The 24,328-nt window shown below is 46.0% G+C and overlaps 1 protein-coding gene across 4 annotated transcripts in view; it reads left to right on the forward strand.

The window, feature by feature from the left end:
• Window positions 1-24,328, forward strand: part of TSPAN11 (tetraspanin 11) — a 113,996-nt gene that overhangs the window by 44,263 nt on the left and 45,405 nt on the right. For all 4 annotated transcript variants that reach the window (XR_010916787.1, XM_067531037.1, XM_067531038.1 and 1 more), the window contains exon 4: window positions 21,745-21,819. Coding sequence is in view for 3 of the 4 variants with exons in the window: in XM_067531037.1 (XP_067387138.1) it covers window positions 21,745-21,819 (75 nt within the window). In the remaining variant the exon portion in view is untranslated. The remainder of the gene's footprint in view (window positions 1-21,744; window positions 21,820-24,328) is intronic.

Here is a 24,328-nt window from a genome sequence, read left to right on the forward strand (position 1 = left end):
ATTTTTACAAAACCATTTTCAGAGCAGAACCATAGTTTAATGCAGCCTTGAAAATTCCTATTCATCCACCCACCGGGGTGAGTAATTTTTTTTTTGACATACACATAAAATGATTTTTTTCCATTGTCCTGGTAAGGGTGGAGAGTAGCTTTTACACTTGGGGTGGTACATGAGTATGTGCTTACACTGTGAGAGAGGTTAGACACTCCTGGGGATTCAGTTCGGGAGAAATTACTTGGTACTCAGCAAGCGCACACAAGCACATACCACCCGAGTTGTATTGCAAGTGTTTAAAGCCTGGGGACTAGGTATTCTTCTCCTTTCATAGCCCAGAGTGAAGTCTGGTGATGAAATGACCTCCTGTGAGGTCATAAGGAAAGTCAGACTCATAAATTATGGGGGTTCAATAACTTGGGAACAACAACCACAAATATATCATGTGACTCTTGTAAAGCCTTAGTCACAGAGGAAGCTGTGTTTTATTCCCGCTTATCCAGACCGACCAGATTTGGGGCTCCAGATACATTGCTAACAGTAGAACCCAGTGCCAACAGAGGAAACCATTTCCCTGAGCAAAAGGTCTAGACTCTCCGGTTGGCGACATACTTTTCCTCAGTTTTCTAAGCCATATTTATATATTAAAACAGCTTATAAGACAGGTATGGGGACATCCTGCCAACAGGAGTAGCTCTAGCCTTTGCCGGCTAGGAAGGAAATAATTTTCAGCACCCTCCACTCTTCTCCACTGCCAGTGGGTAAGCGGATACGAGCCAAACAATCAGGGCGCAAAGAGTCCCTCTCCCTGCAGAAAAACCCAAGCAGTACAGTGCCCAGGGTGACCAGCCTGCTTGCCCTAGAATGGACCTGGCCTCCCAACAAAGACAGCAACAATTATTACAGGCTGGAGGGGTTAATTTTCAAAGAAAGATGATAAAAGAGTGACTATAAATATGTCTAGCTTGGCTAAGCAGCCGCGAAGTGAAAGGGCAGGGGCCTGGGAGGAGACAGGATAACAGTCTACTGTTTGTAAGTAAACAAGTCTTAATTTCATGATTAGTTCTCTCCCTTAAACATCTTTACGCACAGTTATGGGAGTAGGCACGGACATCTAATATCTCAAATGGCAACATCAATCAGTCTGTAATTCCCTAGTTTAGATGCTGCTGTGACTGGGCACTTTATAAATAGATTAGATAGATTCCCTGCAATGTACAAATAATATTGGTCCATAAAAATCAAAAATACTTTAATCATTTAAAAACAAGTGGAGACTCTTTTATCACCTATATCAGACAACCTTCCTGACTCATAGAACTGACTAATATCTCACTAATCTGAAGCCATAGACATGGAAAAATTTGCTCCTTTCCCTTTCATTTCTACATTATTGCCCATTTTGTAGCTCTGTGTGTTGGAGAGGAGGTCCCAAGAGCCTCCTGCTGTGGACCCAGCATTTCTAGAGAGCTCACTACTTTACAGTTGTCCCTGCCGGGGGGGAGGTAGCATCTTGATGAGAAGCAACATAACACACAGGGACCAGAGAATTGGGGCCCATATATACAACCGTGACAATACTTAATTCCAGACAAACTGTGAATAAACCTCAGTAATTGCACATAAAATTTGGCACAATATACACCCATCATGCAGTATGTGTGGGCTTACTAGGAGAGCATTTTTTCACTGCTTTTGGGAATATGTTGTTATCTTATTATTGTGGAAAGTGGCCTGTCAGCATTTCCTTGATTTAACCCAGTCTCACTGGTTCTGGTATTCTTTTCATGAGGAGAATAGATAGCTACATTACTGAGTCACTTAACATGCGTTGGCAATACAATGTGCTTAATTGTGAAAAAGCAAATACTAAGTTTTAGGACTGAATCATCTGGACCATCAATTGCAACTTGGAAGAGAAAATTTACCTCTTACATCAAAATGGAAAGACTGGCGATATATTACACTCTCAGTGGAACTCTCCTTTTTCTCTGGGCTTTTTACTTGGAAACCTTTGAAACTGACGTCTTCTGAATTAGGCAAAATTTTAAAGCACTCACCTCCACAGATCCAGAGGAAGATAAAGTGTAGTTAAGAGGACAGTTAATCATAATTAAACAAATATCCTTCCTGCTGTTTACTAATAGCATCTTAGATTAGTGAAACAATTTTAAGAAATATAATTTACTTTCCACTGTCCATGCTGTTTGCTTACATTCTGCACTTCATTCATAGTGGCCAGTGGAACTAATCAATTTCATTTGTATATCTAGTAAGTGGAGCTGATGCTCCAGTCACACCAGTGTTATACTAGTGACTGTGATGGAGTTACTCTGGATTTACACCGGTGTAGTTCAGAGGAGAATCAGGCCCAGTGTCTGCTGTATATGCACTAACACAGTGCTTTTGTAAGTTCCAGTTCAGAAAAGCCCTATTCAGGAAGGATTCTTAAGCACGTGAAGTCCTGTATTCTGAAGCACTTGTGTCAAATTAAGTTGATTAGTTTTTAATCCTGTTGATACAACTTTGGCATGGATTTTTGTCCCATAACTGGACCTTTGGTTGAGTAGCTGGGAAGGGGTTTGTTGCAGAGAAAGAAATTATGACAATTTCTGTTATTGCTAGGCTTCTGCAGAGGGTTCTTGTTATACAATTCTAGGTGTCAGAGAAAGAAAAGACATAGTGGGTCATTTCGCCCTTTCCCTGGCTCCAGGGCAATGTATTCCCTCTACATTTTCTAATGCTTTGGCCATTCTGCTTTTGAAAGCCCAAGTGCTAGTGTTTCCACTGCTGCCCTGAATTTCTTTTGGGAGCTTCTTTCCAACACTCAATTAACATTTCATCTCATCCTATTGCTCCATGTTATACACACCTGTACTGCACTAAATAATTCTTCTCCCTGTTTAGGGCTCAGTTGTGGGCCCTCCTGTGTGCCCACGGGGGAGAAAAATGGGGCATAAGGAGTCCCCTTTTATTGTTCTGGGGGCTAGCTTTGTTGCTGGAGCCTGGCCAGGGAAGGGGGAGAGAGGCTGGTGGCCCTGCTACTCCACTTCCTGTGCAGGGGGTTAGGGAGAGGACAGGCAGGTGGGGAGAGGCCGAGTCACTTCTCTGCCCCAAGCCATTAGCCCAGTGAATCAGGGCCACTGCAGAAGGGGAATTAACTCAGTGCCAGCAAAAGGGCTGTCGTAGTTTACTTCCCCAGTGGAGCAAGTGGGGACCAGGAACCAGGGGTGAACCTGGGGACCAGGGGTGAAATACTATCATCACTGAAGTCAGTAGAAGTTTTGCTATTGATTTCATTTGGGCTATGATTTCACCCCAGATGGTGACTGAGTCACCATCTGGTTCTTTTCCTGCTCCTGGAGAAGCACGGCCATGGACTGCCCTTTGCTTGGACTGGATTGTAGGATTACAATCCAGCCTTTTAGGTATTTAGATCCTTAATATAATTCTCGATCCTAATTTTCTCCCCTTAGCCAAACTGAAATGAACATATTCAACTCTTTTAGGCCTTGAAATCTGCATTAAAAGTCATGTGGGCAAACCCCTGCTCCCTCGCTGATCTTCAGTGGCATCAACACACAGCAGTTTGACACATCATGGGCCTGCCACATCATGAATCAGTAATCCCTCAAGCTCTCGGATCATTTGTATTGCCCTTCTTTGAAAATTTCTCAATACCTTTCTAATATTCAGGTGCCCAGAAGGGAGTGCTCTGTTCCTGCTTTTATCTTCCCATAACTCTCATTTCTGTAACTTGATGCCTCTGTATATGCCGGTCAACATTGCATTGGCCTTTTTTTTTTTTTTTTTGCATATTTCAAACTCCCATCTAACTTGCATTCACTGTGCGTTCCCTCTCTCCTCCCCCCACCCCCAGTACCTCCTTATCATTATTGCTTTCCCGGTTTCAGATTATTTTCTTCCATATGCCTTACCTTGCATATTTCCAAGTTAATCTAATTTTATCATCGTCTCACATTTCTAATTTCTCTACATCCCTTAATATTATTTCTTTGTCCTTGGGTTCCAATTTAGTATGGTTAATTTAGAATACTGCAGGAGTAATTTAGGCATGCAGAATGTAGTAACCCAGATTGGAATTTGTTCTAGGATACCATGATTGCTCTCAGCAGAAGTGTCCTGGAATTTTTAATGACCAAGGATGCAGACAGTCCCCTAATATTGTGTTGGGGTGTATTGACTCAAAGTGAAGAGTCTCTCTTTTTAAATAGCAAACAGTGCTTCCTGAAGCATCCTGAATTTCCCTTGGTGTTCTCCTAAGGAAGTACTAGGCGGGCTTAACTTTGGGTAGCTAGTGAGCTGACATGCTTAGGGCCATACTTTCCAAAGAGCTCAGCTCCCTTTTAGGCATCTAAATAAGGGTCACGTTTGAAAATGTACTCAGTATGCAACAGGCTGAGCTCTTCTGAAAATTTGCCATTTATTTTGGTGCTTCACTGAGAGCTGAGATCTTTGAAAATCTGGCCCCAATAGTGGTTCCTGATCTCCTTTGAACACCTGGTCCATAGTGATGATAAATTTGCACTGTAGACTTTGTTTAAGCAACAATTATCATCATCATTAGATTTGTAATTCTGAAATACTATCTTAATTATTTTTATTCTCTTCATTTCCTCGGTATCAAAACTTCTTGGGGGATTCTATTGAAAATACATCCCAGAAAAGTCCAACTTTATTTTTAGAAAAAAGAGGAAATTCTGAGGGAAATAAACAGTGAAAACTGTACTTTAGACACTATTGTCTGGGAAATAATTTTATTTGGCCATCTTCTCATCTACAAGAGTTTTGTGGACTATATTCCAAAAATAAAATTTTTGACAAAATGAATTTGTTTTGAAAAATGATGTGCATTTAAAGATGATTAGACAATAGTTTATCAGTGCTGACACCTCTATATATTGACTTATGAAATGAAGTAGAAAGAGAGAATGGAATGTAAATTATTAAAGGAAGAACTTTCTGCTGGGAGCATGCAAGGAAGAATTGATAATACAAACTGGCAGAATTGAAGCATAATGACTGTTGCTTATGAGTGTGTGATGGGATAATGTTATATTTTTAGTAGAATATCACTTCCTTGGATGTCAGCTCTCTGGATCTCATTTTGTTAAGTGAAATTAAAGTCCTTATTATTAAAACTTGATTAATTGCTCTAGTATCTAGATAAAATGTAAGATAATCAGGGCTGCGATTTTTGGAAGTTTTTAGAAAAAAGTTATATTTGTGGTGAAAATAGAAAGAAACTTGGAAATGTATATTTTTTTAATGTGTGGGCTATCCCAGGTATTGGTGTGTGCCTAATACAATTTTCCAGCATATGCTCTTTTCTACATTCAGTGGGTATGACTGTCCTTCTCACTTTTACCAGTATAGTAAGACCACCCCGCACGAGAATCAGACACAGATCGTCTGATCCTCATTTATACAAAAGACCTTTTACACTGCTATGGTTTTATTATACCTAAGTTACAGATGAGGCACCTGAGGTTATGTGACCAGCCTAAAGGGAGACATTACTGAGTCCAGGAGTCAGCTAAGTATGGCGGGGGGGGCAACAAATGAAAAAACAAGAACAGATGGGGGGGTGTCAAAGTGTCAAAAGTAGGGAACTTGAAGGGGACACGGAACAGAAAACCCCGGACAGCACCCACTGCTTCTCAAAGGTGTTTAGGGAGCCAGTAGACGTGACCCAGAGGAACACTGCCCAGATGCATGAATGGAGAGAGGAACGGAAATAGGTCCCAAGCTGCAGAGCACTCCTTCAGCCAACATCTTCTTCCTGATGTTATAGATGCCACTTTGGCCAACGGTAGGAGGAGGTTGACGAGGAGTTTGCGACCTTGTGGGGCCACAGGATAGGGTGTCTGTAAATGAAAAGGTGCAGGGAAAAGTGCAGCCAGAACTGTAGAAGCAAGTTCTGGAGGAGCCGGAAAAGGAGCTACAACCTGGTGCATTCCTGATAGACGTGTGCCAGGGTCTCCCTCCTGCTGAAAAAGGTGCAGGTGTCAGGGAGAGGCATGAACCACACCAGGTACACGCCCATGCTCACAGCTCCATGGAGGAGCCGCCAGTTGATATCCCCATTGGGCCGTGGAACCAGGGTGGAATAGAGGCTGGCCCACCGGGGTTCCTCACCCTCAACAGATGGGAAAAGGCCCTGATACTTGATGTCAGGGAGGGACACGAGGGCGAGGAAATGGAGGGTGTGAAGCACAAGCGTTTACAGATGGACCCTCGGGACGGTTCGAAAATGTCTCGCAGCCAGCTCGGTGTGTGCGGAGGGGATGGCCCGGGGGGCACGCAGGTCAGGGGCCCGATTAAAAAGATCTGGAGTGCAGGGATGAGGGGTGGTCGGGTGGGGAGCACCCTCCCTCAGGACTCACGCAAGGTAAACCTGAGAGATGGGCAGTAAGGCTGCCCTCACCTTCTGGAGGACGCGTCAGAAGGTTTGAAGGTGAAGAGTCCATGCGCTGACCTAGCACCTGGGCATCCAACCAGTCCCCCTGGTCATAGTCCAGGAGGTCTCTGATTCTGGTGACTCCTGCCAGGACCAACCTCTGGAGCACTGAGCGGGACTCTGCCGCCTGCACACCAAGTTGGAGATTGTGTAGCAGGGGCTCCATGAGAAGATCCACCCCCCCCCTCGGAGGCTGTCACAGACCTGGTTACCGAAACCAGCTTCCAGGTCTGAATGAGGTCCTGGTACAAGACCGGCAGCGCAGAGAGGTCTTGTGGAAGACCTCCCGGATGGAGATAAAATTGCTACCGGTTGTATCGGAGGCGGCAGAGGAAGGCATGCACCAGCATTCCATACTGGACTACCTGCACTGTAAAGAAGTCTGCAGGCAGGCGTGTCAGCACCAGAACCATAAAGGCTTTTTTCCCCGGAGCTGAAAAGAGGTGACCTCAGTCAATGAGGGACACCTGAGTCCAATTAAGGGCTGCCTGTGACTTTTAAAAACCCCTCCCTGGTGAGAGAGGAGGAGGAAGACAAGCTGCTGCAGAACTAGTGGCAGCAGGGAGAAAACTCTTCTCCAGGGTGGAAGGCGGCTCTCCTCCCTATAGGGGAAGCAATTAAGCTAAAGCTGCGTCTAGACTGGTGGCAGCAAATTCGCCACTGTCAGATCGGTTTATCCAGATCAATTGAGCGGAAGTGGAGACCCGCTCACTCAACCTGGAAATCGACACTGTTGATCCACCTCCGCCAGGTGGGAGCGCATTTCCCATCAGTGCAGCGAACTGAAGACACCACAGTAAGTAGGAGTTAGGAAGTCGACGGGAGATATGCAAGCTACTCTATGTAGCTTGCATATCTCCTGTGGACTGCCGCCAAATTTGGCGGCAAGTGTAGACATAGGCTAACTGCCTGTTTGGGGGATGACTGGCACCCCAGAGCCTGCATAACAAGTCAACACCCCAGAGAAAGGACAAGGAAAGGTATTCCTTTGTTTGTGAGTGTTATGAATTTGCTTCTTTGGTTTGGCTGAAGAATACTTCTGGGGCCTACCCTAAGGCCCACCTTGTAAATATTGAAAAATAAAACCCGAATGAGGAGTAAAAGCTCTCCGGGGTGGAATGGATTTACTCCAGGCCCCCCCACACCAGATGGGGCAATGCTGAGCTCAGCGAGTGGAAGGAGGTGACATGTCACAGTGTAAAGATATTTTATGGCCACTTTAACACCCCTTTTCACTGCCAGAGCCTCTGGCCCAGAGTCTTTAACTATAGGTTTTTGACAAATCCTCAATAAACAACCGGCAGGGATTCTGTCACCTGGATTAATTTATTTATCTTGCTACCTCGGAAATGTAGATTGACGCTCATGAAGAGTTCTGTCCTTGTGGGATAAGTGCTGAATTATAGAAATCTGTGAAGCCAAACATCTGGATTCCAATTCTCCGGCTCTGTTTTGATGTCCGCGAAAGGAGTGGCGGAATCCTGGACCAAAAACAAGCTTGTGTCTAGAGAGGCCTGCAAATCAGCTCGGGGGAGCAGAGGTCACAATTTTCTTAAGCATTGTTTTGCTACAGAAGAAAAAGGAAAGGACTTTTTTTTGTTTGTTTGTTTGAGAGAGAGATTCGATAGGGTTTTTCTGTGATTAACTACTTTCACAGCAGGAAGTTTGTGTTGGGAAGTGAGTGATATAACATTTTAAAACTTCTTGGTAATACTTATTGGTTGAATTGTCCTCTCCGCCATTGCAGCAAGTTCCCTGTTTATGTGTGCAACTCTGGAGGTCTCTAACTAACGAAGGTAGTGAATTTTCCATCTTGTGCATTGGAATCGGATTTTTGGACGGGACTCACTTAGCTCTGCTCCTCCCTTTGCCAGCACAGATGTGACACTGAAGAATACTACCAGTCAATCGTCTCTTTTACCGTAGAGGAGTGTGGCTAGTGACTGCAACGGATGACTGAAACCCAGGACATCTGGATTCTAGTCCCAGTTTGTCACAGCCCCACTGTGTGACCTTGAATAAGTGTTCTAACATCTCTTGTCTCCGGTGCCTATCTGTAAAATGTGTATAATAAATACTTCTTATACGTCTCAGGAATGCTGTGAGGCTGAATCAGTTAATCTGAGAGGCAGCACACCGTAGTGCATAGGACATTGCATTGCATTACATTGAGAGTCAGGAGACTGGAGTTATGATCCTGGCCATGTATCACCTTGGGCAGGTCACCTCATTTCTCTATGCTTCTGTTTCCTGTCCTCCCCCCCTTGTCTGTCTTGTCTATTTATATTGTAAATGCTTTGGAGCAAGGACTGTCTCTCATTATGTGTTTGTACAACACACAACAAATTAGGCCATCAGAATGATGATGATGGGTATATGCTTTGTGATTTTTTTTTCAATGAAAGGTGCTGTTGTGTGAATGCAGAGAATTATTATACTGCAAGTCTGATTTTTTTTTTTAATTAAGTATTATATATATATTTTTTTTAAGTTCCCATATCTATTTTATTGCCACCATTTTAAGAAGTTAAAACTGAACTACTTTTTACAAAGTAATTTAGTTTTCACCAGTTAAACTCTTCATTTATTTTGATCATTTCTTTCTACCTGGTCACTGAAAACAGGCCTGATATTTTCATTTTCACGTTGTTATTCACTTGCATTATAATGCAATAATTACATTGCAAATAATAGAGAGGGAAAATCTATTTTATTTTTAAACTGTTTCCTTTTTTGTTGTTTATTTTCATGGAAATGTTGATGCAGTTTTCCAAGAGTTCATTAAAACATATTTTTATTTATTAATTTTAAGAAAATTTACATCTGGGGGATCACATTTAATTGATCTTTGTCTCTTTAGACCTTCCCATTACTTCATCTCTGGTCTGCCAAAAGAAACAGTGACTTCTTGGCTTTATTTATTAAGATCTGGCATTTCATCGTTCTTGCAGAGGGAATTTACAGTTGGTTAGTTGTGGAGCGGAACGTTCTTTTTATTTTATTTTTTAATGAACAGGGTAAGAGCAGTTTGTTACTTTAACAACCAGCATCTCCTGTTTCACATGCTATAATCCACAGGAAAAAAGATATCAAGCCCTGCCCTGCCTTTCACGCTCAACTCCTCCAGCTAGTTATTAATGGCCAGGAAAAACCTGACCTGACGCCATTATTATTAAATGCTGGGTAAAGTTCTGTTTTTCTTTTACTAGGCCCTGATCGTACAAACTGCTCCATGCCCTTGGATTCCTGCAGCCATGCAGCCCAATTGACTTCTGTGAGGCTCCACATAGGTTACTGTGGAGAGCTGGGCAAGAATTTTCCAACAAAACCCACTTTACATCAGAAAATACTGATTCACCAAACAAATATTTTTGCAAAATTGAATGGACTTCAATGAAACTTTCAACAAGATATTTTTGGAATGATTTGAGAAATTTGTAGACTGTCTGATTTTGTTTTGACACTGCCATTGTGTTTTGTTCCAACTTTAGCATTTCATTTCGAATTTTTTGTTCATTTCATTAGGGCTTTATCATTCTGTTTTGAGTTTCTCTTTTATTTTGACTTTCCCTTTTTGTTCTGAGTTTCCCATTTTGTTTTGACTTGATGTTGGAAAATTCCACGTCTGTGTAGTCTGTCCCATGTTGCTGTAGGTATGCTTTCATAGAACGAGTGCACGTTATTTCCAGTTGGTTCAGTGTAGCCACCTGAAGCTTGTTTATATCTGTGCCTGGAGCTTTACAGCAGAGCAGACTGCCTCTTTGGGGAAAGAAACATAGGAAGCAGCAGCTTTTGGAGAGGATTCTCCCAGCATTGCAGGACAGTAAGTTATTCTTTCTCTGACCCTTTACCTATGCTGGCTGATGGTTCTACTGTTGTGTGTAGCAGCAATTAGTCCTTGATTTCACCTCACTTCCATGAAGCCTGCCTGCTGCCCACTTTTTTGTAAGATGAAAGCAGGGACTGTAAAGCAGCAGTTATTTCAGTCTCAAAGAAGAAAAAGATTGGTCTCTGACAGCACTGCCAGTTCAAGCAGCAATGTCGCCCTAGTCCTTCCACAGCTGCAGTCTGAGAGTTGACCCAGGAAACCACCGTTGGAGGCGTCTTACAAGCAGGATTCTTTTGTGGAGCATTTTAGAATGGGGAAGAAGAAAAAAGACCATTTCTTCTGGAATCTTGCCCAGTGGAGAAGCCGCTGTGGAAGCTCTGCAGTGTGAACTCCAGGAAGTGAAGGTAGGGGAACCAGCAGATATGATTTTTCCGAAGGCATACAGTTCCTCTGAAGAAGATCCTGGGGCAGAATCAACCACTCCAGGTGCAGGTGATGGTGATACTGGTGATGAGAAGAAGGAAGAGGTTAGCGCATCTCCAGTTAATCCGGCGCCACATGAGGTTTCTTTTCTTAAACCAGCATAGCAGCAGGCTACTGTCTGGAGACCATCTGCTCAATCTAAAACTGTGCTTGACTCCTTCAGTTCTGGAAAGGAGGTGGTTGTTAGTCCCAGTTCATAGGTGAGAAACAGGTCACTGCCTCCATCTGCTGGACATTGTTTAGGGGGAAATAGTCAATGCTCCCGCACTGTGTTTAACATAGCAGCAACCATCACCAGCTATATAAGCCCCCAGTCTCTTCCTGTTCAGAGCAAACAGGCAGGCTTCTGGGTTTAGAACCATTTCTAGCCTGATGCTGGGGACAGTATTACGGCCATTTGCCAACAGTGCAGACACAGACTCAATCTGGGCCATTACCCCAAAACACTGGGGACACTGGGCCTGCTAAACCATATGGAACACAACCACAGAGCAAACATGCCACCAAAGGTTAGCGCCGGAGGAAAGCGAACAGGCACTAGATCTGCTACAGCCGACAGGCTGACACCATCAATGCTTTCCATGATTTCATCTGCTAAATACAGCAGAGTTACTCCACCGACCACCGGGGAGTCTTTTCAGAGCAAGCAAAAATACCATTGCAAGCCCCCTATGGCTGTGAACCTGGCCACAGAATGTGAGAAGATGCTGACCCTGGGCATGCTTCCTTTCTTCCTGGAGGAGGGTGAGGGCTTCAGAGACTTTGTGGCTGCAGCTGCCCCAGGTGGCAGATCCCTGAGCAGCTGTTCCTGTTTTGCTCACAAGGCAGTGCCGGATGTGTGTGCTGCTCTGAGAAGCGCAATACAGGGTAGGCCGGGTGGCGTGAAGGTGGGAACATGCACCTGACCATTGACGTCTGACCACGGGTCTATATAACTGGCGGTGTCTGTTGTAGCCCCCTGGGTTAGCAACAGCACTGGCAAATATGTATACCCCTCATTCAACTGCCCACCACTCTCCGTGCGTGGGTGTGAAAAAGAGCACGCCTCCTACGACCGCTTGGACAAAGTGTGCGCTCTCACGGAGGCATGGCTGAGGCCCCACGCCCTCTCTGCTGGGGTTGTGACATTGGATGTTGGAGCAAACAACACAAAATAGTGCAGGATGGTGGCATCCCGCATGTCCCTTCCCTTGCTCACTGCCTCAGTCTGTTTGTGAGGGAATTTCTAGATCGTGAGCAGATGAACTCCCCCTTTTACATGTCGATGTGTCTTTCTGAGCAGAGTTTGGGTAGCAGCATTCTTTCTCCACAGCTCCACACCAGCACAGACTGACACCAGCCGCCCAAATTGCACCCGCCCATTGGCTGGTTATAAAGAAATTATTCATCCTCCTACAACACTTTGAGGCCACACAGCTGGTCAATGAGGATGAGGCAGGAGTCAGCCAAGTAATTCTCTTGCTGTGCCCGCTGGAGAGAGAACTGAGACGTATGCAGGTCCACTCCCTGTAACCATGATGCCATTGGGGAGTCTCTGGTGGGAGTCGTGTGGACTGGAAAATTGCCATCTCCAAGGCATGAAGGAGCAGGAGCTGTACCATGTGGCAACATATCTAGACCCCTGACTCAAAAGCACCATGGTTTGTTTCCTTCCTGGGAAAAGCGATGCAGGGTACAGCGAGGCAAGAATAATCCAGGTGAAAAAGAGACTGGCAGACACGGTGGCTTGAAGCCATTGCCTGTGGCCATTGAAAATACCACCCTCACCAAAATGTAACGGCACAGCAGATGCTGTGGAGAGTACCGGCATAGGTGCTGCTGAGGCAGAGAGCAAAACGTCCCCCTCCCTTTGGCACAGGCTGAAGAACTTTGGAGTGGTCCACGTTGCCTGTTCCAACCCTGCGGAGGAGGAAAGCGCTGCTGCTGAGAGGATGATGGAGGGTTATTTTCATGAAGCAATCTAGTTCCCACCGACTGCTATTGGCAGCCAGCACTGCATCAGGTGGTTGTCACCTACCTCTCCTGCCCACCGTCAAGCATCTATTCAGAGCAACTCTTTTGTGCAGCAAGCGCTTTTGTCTCTAATAGATGCTCATCTCTCTCCACAGGGAATGTGGAGAGGCTTTCATTCCTCCAAACAGACACTGGAACACAACCTTAGTTCCGCAGGGACACCAGCTGCGGCCTAGTGGAAGACCCTGAGGCCATTGCTGGAAGGGGAAGGAGGAGAACATTGCTGAGGGGATGTTCATATATTGGGTCCCTTCGGGCACGGGGAGGGCGTTGGGAGGTGTTGTGTGAGGAAACCCACCTTTATCCTCCCCCCCACACACACTTTTAGCTTTGTTGAATTCCAAATACTGTGTAAAGAGCAAGTGGTTTTACTCTTTAATGGCTTTGTTTACTATGCTGTGTGGTGCTGGCTGGTCACAGAACCTATATTGCTGGTGTGCTGTGGGAAGCGGAGGTAACTATGGAGGGAATACACATTCTCTGCTGCCCTTCAACTTTTCTTCTTCCAAATAACGTGGAAAGGGCAGCAAGCAATTGCCCTTGCGGACAGTACCTGATGATAACCATGGGTTTTTTTGGTTTTCTGTGTGTGGCATGGCAGTCACAGAACAAAGATTGCTGCTGTGCGTAAATCAATGTTGGGGGAAGGAGTTGGGAGGAGTGGTTTGAAGAACTGCATCTTGTCTCTTTAACTTCCATTCTACATAATGTGGAATAGCAAGTGGCTTTACATCACATTTGGTTTATTCAGTGTGTTCATGTTGACATAACTAATATTGCTGCTGTCTGTGATATGTTTAATTTGCTAGGATTGGGGAGGAGGTAACTTTGGAGGAATTGTGTGAGGAAGAGAGAGATGAACTTTTTTTCCACCTCATTTAACCCCTCCTCTCTTCCGCCCTCTCCTCCCCCCCAAAAAAAAAATGTGGAGCAGCAACTGGTTTGCCACCACATTTGGCTTGGTTACTGTTGTGTGTTTCATGTTCCCAGATCAATTCCCACATGTAGATTTTTCATTACTTTCTCTCATCTGTTCTGGCTCTGGTTTCAGTGTAGAAGCCCCAATGCAGACAGCTGGAGTGTGTAGACATGGGTGTTTCAGCAGATCCTACGTACTGTGAAGATTTTGGATCACCTCTACTGTAGCTGGACGCTAGATGACAAATTGCTAGCGGAAGTTATGGATAACCTTTCCCATTGGCGGTGTTGGAAAACAGACCCCGAAATAAAGCATAGGAAAACATTTCCCCAGTGGGGAAAGGCTCTGGTGGGGTGAAGTAGAGGGGAAAGGCTCCCCGCTGTAGAGCCTTTTCTTGCTGTAACGCTAGGCTCTGGCAGGGGGAGTCGATGGGGAAAGGCTCAACCCCACCAGACCCTTTCACTGACATGTAGCTCTGCACCGCAGTGTGGACACAGCCTGCTTTTCACCGGGGCTTGTAGCTGGACATCCATGACACGCTGCTGCCAGGGGTGAGTCATGTAGATGTAGCCTTTGATGTGTGGTGGGTGCAAGTAATAGTACACACTTGTGCGTGTTGTGTGTGCATTTGGGATCCACCATTACACGGTAGGAAGGGCAGCGGGGTTGTAAGTCCCAACTCCCAAATAACGTAACTTGTTGACAAGGATAGGTTGTTGGACTAGTGCTCAACCCCCGACTTGGAGGACCAGTGGACTGCTTTTCGTCTGGTCCCTGCTGTGTGGCGTGTCCAGTGTCTTGCCAGGAGATAAACTTCCAGCACCCACCTGGCAGTGACACCCACAGCTGGTACCTGTGCGGTGGTGATTGGGTGCTGCTGGCGCCGAGCTCCTTCTGTCCCACTCACTGCTCCTGAGCCACCCCATCCTCTCTTCTCCCAGGCACTCCAGAGCCAGAGATCCCGCCGCACAAGTGCCAAACCCCACCCCACACACACATACTGCAGCCACTAGGGCTTGGGGGAACCAGAAGGGAGCGAAACCAACAGAAACTGGGACTTTTAGTGTCCCAGGAAGACTTATAGATTTTCCAGGCCACCTACCTTAAAAAAAAAAAAAAAGGCTGATCCGCAGAAAACTGGGACAACTGGCAGCCCTAGAGACAGAGACCTGCTCTCTGTGTGGTCTGGCTTTGCAGAGCTGCTTGGAGGATCAGTGCCTTGGACTGTTTTTTAACCCAGGCTTTAATTGTATGCCACAATCCTCTTCCACATTCCTACTCACTACGCTCATGTGAGGAACCTCATTAGCTTCAGTTGGAGTAAATTGAACAGGATTTGGCCTGCTCTTCTTGACCTTTGCACTTCCCCGCAGGTAGTCTGAGCCATGCCTACGCTACACACATTAGCCCACGTAAGATGGCCGCACAGTTAGTATGTTACTTGTGAGCATGTACATCCTCAGCTCCGTGCCTCAGCATTGCAGGTACTCATCAGGAGTGCTTGTCTTGTGCACAGCGCAGTGCACCATGGGTAGGTATCACAGGGGGCCACCCACCACCAACCAGCGCAGTCTCTTTTGACAATGCATGGTGGGGCAGAAATGAGTGGCAAACGGATGACTGGGAGCAAGGGGTTAACTTCCCAGGGTGCAACCGTCTCCATCCCATAATGTCATCTGTATCCCATAATTTCTGCATTTAAAAAAAAAAATCCCACTAATCTGTGTGGGCTTCATCGCTTGTCTGCCATCTTTGACGGAAGCCTGGAGTCTGCGCAGCTCTGCTCTATTGTCATGAACTTCGCAAGCACAGGATGCACGATCCTCTGGTATTTGCACAACCGTGAGAAGAGCCGGATCAGCATGGAGCATGATGATTTCTCAGGGGACAGAATCCTGTGGGACATGGCCCAGTTCAGCGTTGCTGGTGGCATTCACAGAGCAGCTGCAAATCATGGCGTGCCGGTTCTGGGCCCAAGCAATGAGCACTGAGTGGTGGAGCCGCGTCACAATGCAGGTTTGGGACGACGAGCGGTGGCTGCAGAACTTTCAGATGCACAAGGCCACATTCCAAGATCTATGCGCTGAGCTTGCCCAGCCCTCCAGCGTAAGGAAGACCCACGTGAGAGCTGCACCGGTAGCGGAGAAGCGAGTGGCAGTCACACTGTGGAAACTTGCAATGCTGGATTGCTGAATCAGTGGGAAATCATTCTGCAGTTGGAAAATCCACTGTGGGGGGCTGTTGTCATGCAAGTGTGCAGGGCCATTAATCATCTCTTGCTAAACAAGACTGATTCTGGGCAATGTGCAGGACATAATGGATGGATTTGCAGCGGTTCCCGAACTGTGGTGGAGCAACAGACAGCGCACACACCCCTATTTTGGCACCAGACCATCTTACCACAGGGTACATCAACAGAAAGGGCTACTTTTCTATCATTGTTGGATCATGGGTAACACTGCACTGACATCAGTGTGGGCTGGTCAGGGAAGATGCCTGATGCTTGCATCTTTAAGAACACAGGCCTGTTCAGAGAGCTACCCACAGGGACTCTCTTTCCCAACTGGTGGATTACCATTGGCAATGCTGAAATGCAAGCAGTGATCATGGGGAACCCAGCCTACTTCTTGCTCCCCTGGCTTGTAAAGCCATATGCCAGCCACCTTGACAGTGCCAAGGAAAGAGTCAACGACTGGCTCGGCGGGTGCAAAATGACAGCTGAATGTGCGTTTGGTAGGTTAAAGTTTGATGGCATCCGACTTACTCACAAAATTGGATCTCAGCGAAAAAAAAAAAATCCTAATGGTTATAGTTGCCTCTGTGTCCTGCATCGTATTTGAGACGCAAAGGGGGAAAAGTTGCTGCTGGGGTGGAGGGCAGAGGTGGAGCGGTTGTCTGCTGGGTTTGAAAAGTCAGATACAAGAGCTATGAGAAGGGCTCAGTGCACCACTATATGGCTCAGGGAGGCTTTGAAAGAGCATTTTAACCATGAGCCACAGTAATGTGCTGAGCCGTGCCTGGCTCTGCTGTTTTGGGGCCTATGAGGAATTGTGCCGGACTTGCTGGATGTGTCTGATTATTGCACCGTTTGTCTCTGATGCCATCCGTTGTTGTTGTGTCACACTGTACGGTAACAAGTCAATGGGCTCTTTCAGGGCTCCTGGGCACTCTGCAGCACATGCTGTGGACTAATAAAGGTGAATTATGTTCCAAATAATAGAATTTTATTCAGTAATAAAACAAATGCAAAAAAAAATTGGTGCAATTTAGAAACAAAATCATTAAAAACTTAATACCTTAGTGGAAGAGAACTTAACAAGGGGAAAGAACATTCATGTCCACTTTAGCTACACATAGCAACCGTGGCTTTTGCATGTCAGTGCATGTGAAGCTGTGGTTGTCCTTAATGCCCCCCAGTGGGCAGTGGTAGGGGGGGGTCTGCGTTTCCCGGTGCCACGTGGAACGTTGGGGGCTGGGGCGCGTAGGGATGTGCTGCAGTGGAGTTCTCCATGGTCTGCAAAGGGAGGTGAGCCTGTGACTGTTGAACCTGTAGGTACCCAAGAGTCTGCAGCATGTGTTTGCTGCAGGAGAAGCCCCATTATGTCCTGGTGCAGCTCCCTCTCCTCTTCCTGCTGGGGTTCGGGGGCCTTTCTTCTGTCCAGTCTTTCCTTCTCCAGGCTGTCGGCAAGGTTCACCCTCCAGGCCCTCTGCTCATGGTTTGATGCAGGTCTGGCTTGTGGGATCTCATTGAAAGCGTCCTCCCGAATCCTCTTCTTTCTCCCACTCACCTGGCTCAGGCATCCCATGGCTGGGGAGGGGGAACCCAGCCCAGCTCCTCCCCTCCGCCCCCCCGGTCCTCCCCCACACGTGTTTAACCATTTAAATGTTCTATTTTTAGAACGTTTAAACGGATTCTTTATTAAACACATTTTCACATCTCTAGTTGCTCCCCTAAAGTTTTAAACGAGCCGTGTTGGGTGACACTTCTGCTTTGGAGTGCTCGTTCACGGCGCCACTCACTGGATCAGCCGTGGCGAGTCTGGCCCGCCGGGGGTGAGGGAAGTGAGGAGGGAATTGCTCATTGGCATGGCACTATGAGGATAGGGCAATGGCACTGAACACTGGCACCATTTTCCACAGGCGGCGGTGGTTTTAGCTGAGACCTCACTCCTGAGGGTAACAAAGGCAGAGAGAGTGCAGGGGCAGCTGGCCTGCAGGCTGCTAGTCCATGTACTGCAATGGTGCCGGCTGAAGTTACCGCTGACCGGTGTGGGAAAGTCTCCTGTGGCGGAGGAAGAAATAAGGCAGCCTTCCCTAGCAGCTTTCAGGAGGGGGTTGCAGAGTAGCTTCATGGAAGCTTCAGCGAGATCTCTCAGGAGGATTCAGGGGACATCCCTGTGTATGTAAATAAACTGCTCTCTCTGCTCCCCTCCTCTTACCAAACTCTACAGGGGAATGAAAAGCTGATAGCAACGCTACCTCTCTTCGTCGTACCACGACCTCTTCTAGTACCAGTAAATGAATGCAGAGTCGGTAGCTGCGTCCCGTTAAGTGGCGGATGCTATCTATCGCTACAATGGGAAGTACATTTACACTCTTACCAAGGGTCCTTCATTTGCATCGAGCCCACCCGTGCTCGACTGCTGGGTCTGACTGTGCTGCGGTGGAGTCTCAAACGGGTTCTGGCTCGCCACACAGCTGCCAGCCTCCCATCCTCCTCTTCCTCGTCCTCACCAGTTAAGGCAGGGCCTGTGACTCAGGCTCCTCGGAGGTATCCCCAGTGGTCTGCAGGGTGGAAGTGGGATCACAGGCGCGTAGGACATGCAGCTCTTTGTAAAAATGGCAGATCCGGGTCTCGGCTCTGGATTGACTTTTTGGCCTGTCTGGCCCTCTGATATGTCTAATGCAGTTTCTTCGCTTTTACGCAGCACTGCTCTCGGTCTGTGCTGTACCCCTTCTCCTTCATCCGCCATGCAATCCGCTTGTAGGAGTCCACGTTTCCATGGCTGGTTTGTAGCTATGCCTGCACAGCCTCTTCTCCCCGCAGACCCAGGAGATTCAATAGCTCCTGTCACAAACTGGAGCATGTTGTGAGCCTGGGCGGTTGTACACAACAGTGGAGAGCTGCTAGGTGTGCTTGCCAATATGGACAATCAGGAAAAGGCATTTCAAAAATTCACAGGACTTTAAAGCAGAGGGAGGGCTTCTGGTCTCCGTGACCCCTGGGCAGCAGAGTTCACCGTTGTGACCAGAGCGCTCAGTGTCGGGCATTGTAGAGTCAACATAAGTAATGTAATGTCTACACTCATGCTGCATCAACCTCAGTTCATTGATCATGGCCCAACACCGCTTGGGACGGTGGTGTTACTGTGTCTCGGTAATGGATCACTTGTGTTGGTGGCAGACCACAGTGTAGGCACATGTGCAGCTCAGTTGACACAAAGCTGCTTACATTGGCCTGACTTTGTAGTGTAGACCAGACCTGGGTTCAGCACTGGCTTTTCTTATACTTTATCAGTTGGATGCAATCCAGCCCCTTCCTCCATAGACACAGAGGGGCCTTCTGCAGTGGAACCAGTGCTAGTCACTAGCCCACTCTGCATGAGGCCCCTGGGTGGTAGCATGCATGGGCAGAATGAGTCAGGTGCCAGGCTAGTAAGTGGGGCTGCTGTAATGACCCTTTCCCTCAACCATCACCTTCTCTCCACTCTCAGGCCAGAGAGGGCTTCAGAAGGTCTCCAGATAGGCCTCCAGAGTGGTGAAGTAGGTCTGGTGAGCAGCTCTGTCGCAGAATCTTGTCTCCCCACCTCCCTGCATATCTACTTTGAGTCTAGCCGACCTGCTGAGCCTGGGTGCTGGGCTTTGAGCCCTAATTGCCATCCTCCTTTAACTAATGAATCAGAATTCAGTGTCGATGAGGAAAGAACTTTCAAGAGCTGCTGACGAAAAATGGCCTGGCTTTATTTTCACCACCAAACAAACAGTGTTTCTCAGGAGCAAGTGTATTGATTCTGAGCGTGTCACTGTCTTCCTCAGCACATTTCTTTATTAGGAAAGAATGAGGCATTTAAGAGACACTTTTATCTGATATTTCTTTTACTCTTTACATTTCTAGAAAGATTTCTGAGGACTTGCCTAAGTATTAATAGAAGACTTGATTTTTTAAGAAATCCCTGTGAGGTGATGGCATGTACTAATTTAGACTGCCATTAAAAGAAGGTATAATTTTTCTCTTCAATAGCAACCATAGCAATTATATTCTTTTAGGAGAACCCTGGAGTTGTATTTGTAATGCCGTTTCAGTGACACATGAATTGGTGCTGACAAAACGAAGCCATCCTTTTGTTAGCATTCCCCTTTAAAAAAAATAAAATAAAAGTAATATGCGTTTGGGGTCCCAGGCAATATCAGGTATGAATTTCGGACTGAGATACAGAAACTAGATGGGTTTTGATAAGTCTGTCCTTTTCAAAAACATCCGGCCTGAAAGTTTAATTTTCATCATTAGGTTTGACCTAGATTTTATTGGATGTTAATTTCTCACCATACTCTTGGAAATGACTATTTTTCAATATGTAAGACATGCAGGTGTGGAGGAGATTAGCAGGAGAAGTGACAAGTTAATGAGGCAAGCATTCTAATCACTGTTCTTAGGATCCCATGTAACAAATGCATCAACTGTAAAATTACCAGCATGATGATCCACCCCCAGAGCTTAAAAAAAAAAAAAAAGATAAATGGCAAGGAATAATTTTTTAACATTTTCCCAGATTTTAGCACGCTGCTTTGTATTCTTAAGGGTAAAATAGCTGTGTTAGAAGGAAGAATCCCAGCCCTTTTTCCATGTGCCTTCCAAAGAGGAACAGGTTTTTTTAGTTCCATTGTTATATTTAGTTCCACTATTTTAACTTTTGTTACTATAGGGGGTCCATTCTCTGCTGAAATAATCCACAAAGGGGAGAGGAAACTCCATGAGTTTTAACTTGAGGAGTTTCCTTCTTATACTTCCATGGGATGGTGGGGGGGGAGGTTGGATTCTTCCCTTCCCTCCTTTCCTCTACAGTTGGGTTCAGGATCAATGCCGTGGAATCGATTGAGCGGGCTGTGGAGACCCGCTTAATCAATTCTGGAAGTGCTCTCCAGTTGACGCTGTAAATCCACCTCTGCAAAAAGCGTAAGGCTGCGTCGACCGGAGAGCATTTCCCGTGGGCGCAGCACAGTGGAGACTCCGCGGTAAGTAAAAGTTAGTAAGTCGACAGGAGATATGCCAGCTACATAGTGCAGCTGGCGTATCTCCCATCGATGGCTGCGGGCAGTGTTGACCACGCCATAATAACTCCACCTCCACGAGAAGCGTAAGGCTTATGTCGGTGTAGGTAGGACGATGCAGCATCTGTGTAGATACTGCATCCCTTACGTCAGCTGGTGGCTGTCTTGGCATAACAGGGGGCTGTGAAATTGACAAGAAAGCTGGACAACTAGAGCCCAGCTCCCCCAATCAGTCACTTGGCCACGGCCCTCCCTGCCCTCTCATCTTTTCCTTTCATCCCCACTTGCTTTTCCTTTGGTAGTCTTCTCTTTGTTTCCCAACGCCATCATTTTCTGTTTTGCAGGTCAGCATGTTTCTATCAATCTATGTTAGCTACTTAAATGGTCCCCATTACCATACTATTTGAGCAGCTTTCAGCACCCTGAGGAGGTAGAGAAGCACCATTTTACACATGAGGAGCTGCAGTCTAGGGAGACCAAGATCACACATAAAGTCTATGGCTGAGTAGGGAATCAAACCCAGGTCTCCCAAGTTTTGGGATCGCACCCTAACCACTGAACCATCTCTCTCTTTTTTTTCTACCGCCTTCTTCATGGAAAAGTTATTTCAGAACTTCAGAGACTTACCATCTCTCAACCGAAGGAGTGTCAATTTCTGACCTTGTAGGAACATGTTTTCACTTCCTTTCGGAAACTCTTTTGTGCAGTTTTTTTAATCGGTTAAAACGTGGGTTATTTTTTGTTTCCCCCTTGCAGTATTTCTCCATGCTCCTCTTGATCTTCCTTATTGAGCTGGTTGCTGGAGTTCTTGCCTATGTTTACTATCAAAGGGTAAGTTGGAAGGTTTGTTTTATTTACATTTTTGATATTGCAGCAATAAATATCTGTCAGAGAGGTTGGGTTAGGAAAGTCACTTCCTTCTAAGAGCTCAAGAGAAAGTCATCGAAAATATGAGTGTTTTGTACAAAGTATTTTCTGAAATCTATAGGACCAAATACTGTTGCACAAAACAAGGCCACAAAATAAGATTCTAAGCCACAGGAAAACATTGCTGGGCTGAGGAATGCAGATCCCAGTCCCATCCAGGTTAGCTGTCTTCACAGCCAGGCTCTGCCTCTCCCACAGGATGTGGGGGAGGAGCAGCAGAAACAATCGCTGTTTCTTCCCCTCCACGAGTTCTGGGGCAAGCTGATTTGTACAGTGTTCCACCTGCTTGGCCATTCCATCTTCCCTCCACGTCACCCTGTGCAGACAGGCTGTTGCAGAGCTCAGCACAAAGGGGTGTATGGAGTACCTTCAGATGTTGCGGGTGCCTGACTCCTCTGCATTTCTGCTGGGTTTAAACCTTCATTTGAGTGCAAAAGGGGGGACCCCTGGAGAAGGCTGCAGACTATAACAGTGCAAAGGTTTGTGCTTGAGGCTGGGTAAGTTTGTAACTTCTTGTTCCTGCACATTCATAGCACAAATTGGAAAATAAGCCAGTTCAGAACATTGGTCCATCTGATCTAATGTCCTGCCTATGAAAATCTGAGCCCCACCAACACACACAAAACGTTAATGCAGGATAGAAAATCTCTCATCTCTTCCAACAACACAAAGGGAAGCTCTCTCCTCCCCTAGAAGCCCTGTACCAACTGGGGGGGGATGCCCCTTACCACAGTTTCAGCAATCCAGTTGAGCTCCACCACTAGCCCCAGGGAAGTGTATTTAAAAAAAACAACAACAAAAAACTCTAGATCAAAGGCTGGGTTTAAACTCCTCTGTCCCTCTCCCCATGGAGTAGTTTCTCCAGCTCTCTGAACTGCATGACTCCTAGCAGATAGTTGGGAAATCTATGTCCCAAAGAACTGGTAGTGGTGAAACGTGTGGGGCAGGAGCCATCTCCATGGTCTCATCACCTCTGCAAATCCACACCGACCGAATCCTTGGTATAGACCGTGCTGTGTCGGTGCAGGTAGCATCTTCACTAAGCGCTGCAGTGCTGTAAGTGTAGACAAGGCCTCAGAAAGCTAAAGATTCTAATTTCATTTATCCTGGAATATCTCTGAAGCCAACAGCCTTCCATGGGTTTAGAACAGAGGCAACATTAGACTGGGGCCCATATTGTGTGGGATCAGTGCCCAAGTTCCGATACGCTATTCTCCCTCCCACCAACTGGTACATTTGATCAGTAAAAGAAGCACGTTTATATGAATGGGAATTGGGTTTAATTGTGTAGAAGTATACTACGCTACATTTGCTTTAATTGTGGATGCTTTTCCAAAAACTACCATGCACTTAGCAGAAATACTCCCACAAAAGCCATGGAGGAAATATAGTTTGGCCAGTGTTGCACATACAGCAGTGAAGCTGTTCTTTTTCTGCTTTGAAGTTGGGTTATTTTGCTGTGCCACGCTGCAGAATCCCTCTGTGCATTTTTATTCTCATGGAAATCTTGGGCCTGATTCTGACCTCACACCAGTGCAACTTCACTGACTTCAAAGGAGTTGCCTCTTATTTTATACCAGCTTTACTGAGCTCAGAACTCATTGTCTTCTCAAACACTTTATTCACATTTTAAATCCCAGTAGTCTAATCATGGATAGGGAGCCAGCTCACATTGACATTGAGTAAACAGTCAGGAAAGGCCTGTAGTATGAACCCAAAGTTCCATCAATCAGGTTAATATTCTATTAAGTTATTATCAGCCTCATAATGTTGCTCATCCCATGCCTTTAATTTATTTCAATAATTTAGATTGCAGTTAATGATCTGGTCTTCATATCAGTTATATTTTTCATTTCCTGTTATATTATTATCATTTTACATAGCACTGCAATTTAACACTGCATGTCGCAAATATAGATTAATATGTGATCCCTCCTCTGAAACACTTATGCAACCTAACAGAACAAACACCCACAAGGTAAGATACAGAGCAATAGTTCAGGGAACAGAAGGTTACAGAGAAGTTAGTGAGGAAGGGAATTTTGTATTCAAAAAGCTAATTATGTTGTCTGACCTTTCTTGGTGTCTTTGTTTTGTTTTATTTTGAAAGACATGGAGCTATCTATGGACTAAGCTATGGACTTAAGCTACGTCTACACTACAGACCTTACATGGGCATAGCTAAGGTCTCCTGTGTAGCTGCTCTATGCCAACAGGAGAGCTCTCCCGTCGGCATAATTAAACCACTGCCAATGAGCAGTGGTAACTGTTGGCAGGAGAGCATTTCCCACTGACATAGCACTGTCCCCACTAGTGCTTTTGTTGGTGAAACTTATGTCGGTCAGCGGTGTGTTTTTTTTTTTCCACACCCCTGACCGACAAAAGTGCTAGTGTAGACATAGCCTTAGGACGT

Source organism: Emydura macquarii, unplaced genomic scaffold, assembly GCF_026122565.2.
Source record: "Emydura macquarii macquarii isolate MOO-44397 ecotype Brisbane River unplaced genomic scaffold, CSIRO-AGI_Emac_v2 contig_3122, whole genome shotgun sequence".
Lineage (NCBI taxonomy): Eukaryota > Metazoa > Chordata > Testudines > Chelidae > Emydura > Emydura macquarii.